At 36.3% G+C, this 9,052-nt stretch overlaps 1 protein-coding gene across 3 annotated transcripts in view; it reads left to right on the plus strand.

Moving 5' to 3' along the window:
* Nrg (Neuroglian) overlaps positions 1-7,602 on the plus strand; it is a 43,345-nt gene extending 35,743 nt beyond the window's left edge. Inside the window, exons 14-17 of one of the 3 annotated variants that reach the window (XR_010278190.1) lie at positions 66-276; positions 742-839; positions 1,719-2,619; positions 2,918-7,602. Coding sequence is in view for 2 of the 3 variants with exons in the window: in XM_064043706.1 (XP_063899776.1) it covers positions 66-276; positions 742-839; positions 1,719-1,776; positions 2,913-3,024 (479 nt within the window). In the remaining variant the exon portion in view is untranslated. Of the gene's footprint in view, positions 1-65; positions 277-741; positions 840-1,718; positions 2,620-2,912 lie in introns of all 3 variants that reach the window. The other 2 variants (XM_064043706.1, XM_064043705.1) reach the window with 2 other exon arrangements.
* The last annotated feature ends 1,450 nt before the right edge of the window (positions 7,603-9,052 follow it).

The following is a 9,052-nucleotide window of genomic DNA, read 5'->3' on the forward strand; positions in this document are numbered from 1 at the left end:
AGGCTTGAGACCGGCAATGTCAGAGTTACATATACATAATCTAACAATGCATATCTCTTTTCCAGACGGTCCAATCGTGAAGCCGGACGGCGACAAGCCTGCGACGGCGGGCTGGTTCATCGGCGTGATGCTGGCGCTGGCCTTCCTGCTGCTCGTGCTGGTGCTGGTGTGCGTGGTGCGGCGCAACCGCGGCGGCAAGTACGACGTGCACGACCGCGAGCTGGCGCATGGACGCAGGGACTACGCTGACGCCGGCTTCCATGAGTATACGCATCCGTTAGTATATTCTTAATTGATTTTAGTCTTTAAAACTGATGAGGTTTAGCAATGAGCCACTATAAGGAAGGGGATATCTTGTGTTTATGTCGCGAGAGTTTCATAAACATTTCTCTTTCTCTCTCATTCTTTTAAAGTGTGTAATGATTTTATGGAATAAAGTCAAAGGAGAAGGTGCACGCTTCTGCACAACCCACTGTCAAAGGAACAAGATCCTGTCAAAGGAAAATTAATTTATATAGACACTAATTCAATAAAAATAAACACGTTTAAACACTAATGAAATTAAAAAATGTCATGGAGACTTCGAAATGAGGTTTTAATTTTTAAGGAACTCAAAAATATGACATTTTTGAGTTCCTATTTAGGAGCGAGGTATAAAACAGAGCATGCATTTTTTTTATATAAGAGACATAATTATCATAATAATCTCTCATCTAATTTATTGCTTACGTGACATTCCAGACTAGACAACAAGTCCCGTCACTCGATGAGTAGCGGCACCAAGCCCGGCCCCGAGAGCGACACCGACTCCATGGCCGAGTACGGCGACGGCGAGACCGGTATGTTCTCTTATACATGTCGCTGCTTTTGTGTGATATGCTGTTTTCTATGGCGTTGACTGTTTCATTGGCCAGTGGGTGACCAACCTTGGGTAGTTATAAGTTATATTACAAAAAAAAAGGGATGTTAGGGCCATTTTTGTAATTGACTAAGGGCTGATTTTTCAATCATCAGTTAACTTCTATCTGAGGAATAAATATGGCGGTTTGACATATTTTCCATACAAAAGCTGTCAAAACGTCAAACATATTCCTCAGATAAAAGTTATCTGGCGATTGAAAAATCAGCCCTAAAACTATTTTGTTGAATGTAGGAGGTAATTTGAACCATGCAATTTATTTACAGGCTCTATATTTACCTCAATAATATAATTTAAAGCTATAAATAATATTCATATTTCATAATATAATTTAGATTCGATTATGTGGGCATTTTCATGAAGCTTTGGCGTTGGTCACTCATTGTATGCAAAAAGCCTAGACAAAGTTTTTGTTCGTTTTCGATTGGCGCTAAGCTTGATTTTTAAAAGTTTCTAACTTTTTTAGTGCAGTGTCTTTATTTTTAATTGTTAGCCAATTTGCTGCATTGTCATTAATTTTTAAAAGCACGTTATATTTTTTTTTATTGAACTGGTCAAAAATTTCCATTATTTCATTTGATCTAAACAGAGGACAAAAAAATTAATTGAAATCGTGGGAGAATTTCATTATTTTGGTCAGTTCAATTCGTGTTACAGAACTATATTCACTTTGAAACTTTAACCAAAGATTTAATTAGTTAAAAGAAAATTGTTGAGCTATGTTCTGTAATGCTTTGCTAAGTTATCGTAAGCATGTGTGTGGTGGCTAAGCATTAGCATGTACGTCAAACGTTTGCAGCGGGTATGAACGAGGACGGGTCGTTCATCGGGCAGTACGGGCGCAAGCGCCGGCCGCCCGCCGCCGCCAACCCCGACTCCGCCTCGCAGGCCTTCGCCACGCTCGTCTAACTACCTCTCCTCCATCCCTCCACACGTGTGTTTACTGAGATCATCCTGTCATACTAAATCCTCTTGTGTTCGTCTATTAAACATTTCAAACTTTAAAACAATGCACTTTATTTTGTAGCATATTTTATCTCAGTAAACATTCTGCAAAAAAGCGCACCAAATAGCTACGTTCTTCTATGTTTGAATGTATAACGTAGTGCCATTGCATCACAATTTAATGCAACTAAACAGTCCGGTACTGACAGCCAATCAGCGTAGGCTTGTTCTATCTCTTCTTCGTTCTGATTGGCTCATCCGACGGTGACGTCGCCCGCCAAAATTTGTTCTCTATTACGTTTTGATCTGTGAATTATGTTGTGAATCTTTTTTTTTATTGATCTGAGCAGTATACTGCTAGTTTAAGCACCGTTTTCATGCACGCGACTGAAATAAGTAAATTATTTAATTCTTTGTCTTGGGCATGAAAATTGTAGTTGTAATATTTACAAAAGGGCGTCCAGTCTTTATTGCACTATTTCAGAAATAGTTTTAAATAAAGGCTTTATCACTGTCCCTTCGCAAGATATCGCAGCTTAGGTTAGGTATTAAGTACAGAATAGTTTGTATGTAAGTAACGTTAGGTTGTAAAGAAACAGATGATATTATTTGGAGTGAATTTCCTACTTAAATGTTTATTAGCGTGCTTTGTTATAAGTTTTGCATTTGTTTTAATGTTGATATTATTTCCCGTTCCGTCCCTTTTCCTGTTTTTCTTTGCCTGCACGAGCGCCGTTTTTGTTTTCTTTCGTAAGGTATGATTTTTTTGCTTTTATTTTTCTCTTTTATTTTTTTGCATTCAATTATGCTACATTAATTTCTGAACAATGTTTTAAAATGTTTTTTTTTTTTAATTGTGTAACAAGCATGTTGTGATTGTTGTTTTTGTTATAATGTTAATATTTACAGAATTTTAATTTGTGTATTACCAAATACTTTTTGGTAAACGTTCTTTATGGTCTAATTGTCCTCTTTTCTTACATCGACTATAAAGTGTTCACTTTTTGAGTAATTTTCTGAACATGTATTAATTATTATAATCTCCCCTCTCAGGTCGTTTCACGGAGGACGGTTCGTTCATCGGTCAGTACGTGCCGGGCGCGCGCGTGCTGGCGCCGCCCGCGCCGCCCGCGCCCGCGCAGCCTCCAACCTACGTATAAACTGAAAAGCGGTACTAACACTTGTTCTCTCTATTGTTTGTCTGTGTGGGAAGTAAGGAGTGGATTACACATCGCAACTAAATTTTAAAAGTAAAGAAGTAAAATTCGGTGCAAAACTAAGTTTAGATTGTATAACAAAAATATCTATGCTGGTCATACTGTCTAATGGACATTTTCATCTTGTATTGAATTGATGATTCATTTATAGCTACTCACGAACGTGGCCATAAATATCTTGTGTATGATCTAAACTTAGTTTTACATTGTATTAACTGTTTTATGTAGCACTCCGCGCTGACCACATGTAGTTTTGACTGTAAGTACGTTTTGTCGCTCTATCTCTCTCACACTTACTACTAAGGAGGTATGAAGGAATAGAGCAGCAATATGTTACAGTAGGCAGACTTTAACGTCACGAATGTTCAGTGTCTTGCACGCGTCGACTTTTATTTAGAACATTATTTTCGCAATATTATATTGTAAAAAATATCTTAAAAAAACGTCTAGATTTCATAACGTCATCCTATGACTTATAGAAATTATCGGTAACCACGAAACGATGTATCGATAACACAAGCTTAACAGCTTATTTCAGTTCATTTGAGACGCGAAAATATCTGTAATGTAAAACTGCACTGCCATTCTTCTTACATGTATTAGATTGATTGAAAAATTTCGGACTCACACCAGACTTAGTGCGAAAAGGGGGTCAATTAACACAATCTTACAACAACGAAGATTTGTGCCTTTACGACAATTTAAAACTACAGTCAGAACTTTCAACGTTATAGTCAAGTGTGAGTCAAAATTTTTCAAACGCTTTAAAATTATCCGTGATCTATCGACAGTGAATATTTAGTTGAAATTTATTAGCGTGTAAGCATTAGTATAAGCTGGTAACTAGCCTACCCTTCTGTCTCCACTGTTAGTGACCATAGACAAGCTAAAAAAGGTTTTATTGACTATCCCTCGAGGTCTTAGCGATCGTCTCTAAGTCTGTTGAACATTTCGTTATTTATGAGACTGATTTTAAGTAATGTGAAATAGTCAAACTGGCACTGACGTTCAGGTTTTGGTGGATTACGAAAATAGAATTCGTTAACAGCTGTGTTGGCCGCCAGTTTAAATCTCTGAACTGGGGCCTAGTGTGAAACTATCCTCGTATAAAACACCGTGGATAGTTTATAGCAAGCAGTCTTCATGCATAGTGTGTAGTAAGAAAGAAAGTACCATCCATGTGGCGGTGTTCTCCAAAACCTGAACGTCAAGATACTCGGCTTGTGTTAGTAAGTAGGCGATGTTACGGCTCGATATCAATTACGTGTAGTTAACATACGGTAGCTGGACAAGACTTGAGATAAGAAAAGCTATTTTTGTCACAGAAATAAGGTAATTAGCTCTCAACTCCGGTGGTCATGTGCGCTTGTTGCGGACTTATCACGCTTCGCTAAATATTATAAGTATGGAGGTAAGCTTGGGTTTAAGGAGTTTAGCGACTCGGTTTGAATGGTCAGTTCGCAAGCCAAAATTATCGTATCCCTTATTTTTATATAAAATGCATATCTTTCTATCAACTCTTTGAAACACGCTATGGACCATAAAGATTTTTATTTTACGAATCAATCCTATGACTGTTATGAAAATTCAAAATATATCTTTGTCATTGTAAAATGTTGTAACATTTAAGCGTTGACCAAGCTTGTTCAATTAATAGATGTTGTCTAACATTGCGGTGTTCTCAGATACCGCAGGCTCGCTTAGGAAATCTATTTATTGTTTAGTTGAACCATTAAGATCTCTTCTTTATGTTCTTTCTAAGACTTATATTCTCTTATGTATTGGGTGAACCTGCGATATCTCACAACACGAAAGCAATGGACACGACAATCGAGTATCTAGAGAAATCTATATTTTATTAAGAAAAGTAAATAGATATTTTTATATGATTGCGCAGTTTGACCACCGGGGCATATTGTGGTGCTTTGCAAGTGAAGAGAGGCGAGTTCGGTGTTGTGTAGTGTAGCGTCACGCGGCCGCGTCGGTCCCTCACGTCTCCCACCTGAGTCAGGCGATGCAACCGAACGCATAGAAAGATAACGGTTCCGATAAATAGTATGCCAGATACAAACTTTGACGTTCAGAAAGATGACTTTAGATTGGAGTCCAATGGATAGTCATTATTGTAGTTGAATCATCATCAACATTTAGCCACAGGCGTCACTTTACATAAACACATTACTCTAGATGTAGATCATCGATGTTATCAACTTGTATAAAAGCCGCTTGAAATGTGTGCGTGTTGTGTTCTGACATGTCTGACTGTAACATAGGCGTGATGATATTACGAAGAATCTCGTTTTATTAGGAGTTACAAAAATCTCTATTTACCCCTCAACACTTCGAATTTTATCCATCGATCGTCGGTACACTAGTATCGATTGTAATCGATAAAGTAAATTGTATAGAATATTCATCATTCTGATATTATAGTTATCCGTGACCATCCTCTTTGGTACATCTCGCAAATCTCGAATGAATTTAAGTGCGGGGCGACCCGTCGATATAATGTCTCTCTTACGTAGTATTAAGTCCTCTTTATAGGCTTTTTTCGTATTTGAATTTTTCATATTTGACTATTATTGAAGTTTTGCACCGATCACATTGAAGTTAATGCCCAAGTTGATGTTTCTGATTTTGGACAATTGTGAACGCGAGGCCAGTGTTACCCGATACCAGTGTAACTATATTGCTAAATACAATTGGTCATATGTATGAATAAAATCGGTTAGCGTTGGTCTGGCGGGCGCATGTAACAATATCTCAATTGTATCGTGTTTAGATTAAGGCTAGGGACTCGTGTTAACTAATGTTAGGTAGCTAACGCGTTCGCTTACTGCAACTGTACATGTATATTTTATTCTTTGCCTTATCTGTACCTATTGTATCCGGTTTATTCGTACGCCGGCGGGATTACCGTCGATTTATTTTATTATAATTTATTTATTTATTTGTGTATACTTACTTCTCCGCCTGAAAGGTGTCGGGTCTTAATTGAGTACATTCCAGACGGTCTAACCATGTTGATTTTTCAAATCGTTTTATTTATTGTCTCCCCAATGACGCGTCGGTCAGATGTAATCTGAACAATGTTTGTAAAACTAGACCGGCGGACGAGACTAGCACCGTTATTTATAATTATTTAAATACTTGACACATATTGATTTGGTCCCTCGTTATAATGTATAGTTTGTCGCAGGTAACATGTTCTCATTTAGAGCTTATACTGTAACTATTGGTACCTTATACATTGCATATTTATATTTGATGGCACTGTTATTGTAACCCCTTTAAGTTATTTGTTAAGGAGTCTTTATCATGTCTATTGTCTAGTAAGAATTTAATATATATCTATTAATATTAATTGATTATAGTAGGAGCCTTGTTCTATTCGCGTCTGTTTTGTCGCTTTTTATACCCGTTAACGATTTGAAAATTCTTTGTCTTGATGAAAAAAAAACTTGTTACGGTTCAAAATGACAATTTTGATATTAGATTGTTAGTCACCGGTATACGGTGGATATTCTCACTGCCTTCCCTACTAAATTACACTGTGTTCATTTTGTTTACAAGTACCTAGTGAAGAACTTGCCTTACGTAAAATTATGAATGAAAATGTGATTTTCATTTGTCCAGATTCGACCTGACAGCACAATGTCTGCATTTACTTAGTCACAATATTTACCGTGAATTGTATCAAAGTAGTTTCCCAGTAATTGGTACTTCGCCGTACACATATAATAGTTGATGTTAGCAGTAAAAGTAATATTGTTGTGTAACTTTATTCGGTCGCAAGTGTAACGAACTTCTCATACATTTTGAAAATAGTATTAATTTATGAAATTGTAATAGACCTAATGTTAATGAAGCAAAGCGTATTGAAAGCATTACACTAATGAGATGAGATAGTGTCAGCACGAGACAGATCTGTGTTCATATTTTCATCAATTTTAATACATCAGTATTTTACAAAGGTCCTTTAAGATCGAGGAGCTAGTTTTCAAACAATGCTTTCAATACGTTTCGCCAACTAAATATTTAGTAATAGCCGAAGTATTCGCTAAACACGAACTGGTAGATTCTAATTGTTGTGAGGTACATTCAGTGTTATCTATAATGTTGACGATGCTTGGTTTTCGCCATTTATTTACGTCAGCAGTTCATTCAAGAAATATCTTGTGAGTTATACTAGGCGCTAGACGCCTAACCCTTGTTATAATACAAAATGGGAAAATTATAGCATCAATAACAGTTTAATTATATTTGCTAAGCAAGCTTTTTTATCTACATTGGACTATTTGTTGGTTAGATAATAGTTTGCATTTATTATATAAAAAAAAAATGTTTAAAATCATGACAAAAGTGTAGGTAAAGACTTGTGAAAATTTCTGATCTGACCCGTACGATTCTGTTCACGAATTATCGTAAATTACATTTTAGTTCGCATTAAGTAACTGTAATTTATTGTAACTATGATGAATATTTTTTTATGTTGCATAGAAAATAAATATTAAGAAATTATTTTTTTTGTTTTTCATTTCAACAGTGTCCTGAGTCCCTGCTGGTTTTGTCAATATTATAAAAGGTGAGATCTAGATTTTCACAGAGAAAACAAATATTTTACACAATACGCGAAAAAGCTAGCTTACATAACAACATTATTGGACGCACTAAAAGACATTTAATGATTAGATTAGTAGTAGTAGTAAGTCACTCCTTAGTGACGGATTGTCAAAGAAATCCTACACTAAGGCATGGCCCATAGCCATTCCTGCTTAGCTGTGGGCTATGAGAAATATAATTTAATTGCAAAACGTTATGTGAAACTTAATTAGTAGTAGGTACTGAGAATTAAACAAGTTCATGATCTTTCTAATGCTTGCGGAGTGCCGAGTGCTGATCTTTACAGTATTGACAGAACAATACAGCAGCAACAGTCATCATACGTAGTAAATAAATATTCACGACATAGGTAAGCTAAAACTAAGCAGAGTTCAATTAAATCAGAACTTCAAATTAACAAACTATTTATAACTTCGGTAACTTATGGAATAGAGAAGTTTTTATTCAACCAATAGAATTTCTTTTGGATTGAATTAGGTAGAATCTGGGCCTAAATTAGTTTTCCCCCAAGAACCTTCATGTAGCTTACGTCATAAAACCCGCAGTTTCCCAAAAAATATCCTCAAAAACTATTTGCGGTTGCGGCCTGTAGTAATCTCTGAGTCTACATTCGAATTACCTACCGTCGAAACACCGGCAATTATTCTTCTTTAGTTCAAAATTATACCCGAATATCGATGAATTATTAATCTTTTATTTTTTATAAGTAGGTATGTAAGATCAAACTAAAGGCGATATCGCTGTAACTGAGAACCTTGTTTTACATAAAGAACATACATAGATTTCGTTAGTAGTAAATTAGGTTGCGTTCAGACTAAACAATGCGTCAATGGCAGGTAAAATATAAACCTCGGCAACACGCGCTATTCATTCATAAAGTGCTAACAATAGTCACAAAAACAACCTGCGGCTACATTAACGACTGCGCGCAAAACCTTACACTTTGAAAAGGAGCTTACAAAATAAATCTGCCAAGATTTATGATGAATATTCATGCTTGTGGTAATACTTTTTGCTTCTGGGCTCCTTCATCCATAATTTATGGACTGTAATCCAGAAAGATTGATTGATAAACCAGCGCCATCAACTTGGAGCAGCGGCTAATCTAATCAGCAGATGCTAAATTTGACCGGCCATAACATTGTATGTGAGCTGATTGTAAACCTTCCCACGTCTCCCGGACGATTTGCTATCAATGGAAACATGCAAAATACTGATCATAAATTATATCGGCGAACTATCAAACAAACTAAATCGGTCTGCCTGCGTCACCTCTATATTATGAAAAATTAAGTCCAAAATCCTTTGTGGTAGAACTTTTTGAAGCGCAAAACAAAGCTATGGATTG

This window comes from Helicoverpa armigera, chromosome 3 (assembly GCF_030705265.1).
Source record: "Helicoverpa armigera isolate CAAS_96S chromosome 3, ASM3070526v1, whole genome shotgun sequence".
Taxonomy (NCBI): Eukaryota; Metazoa; Arthropoda; class Insecta; order Lepidoptera; family Noctuidae; genus Helicoverpa; species Helicoverpa armigera.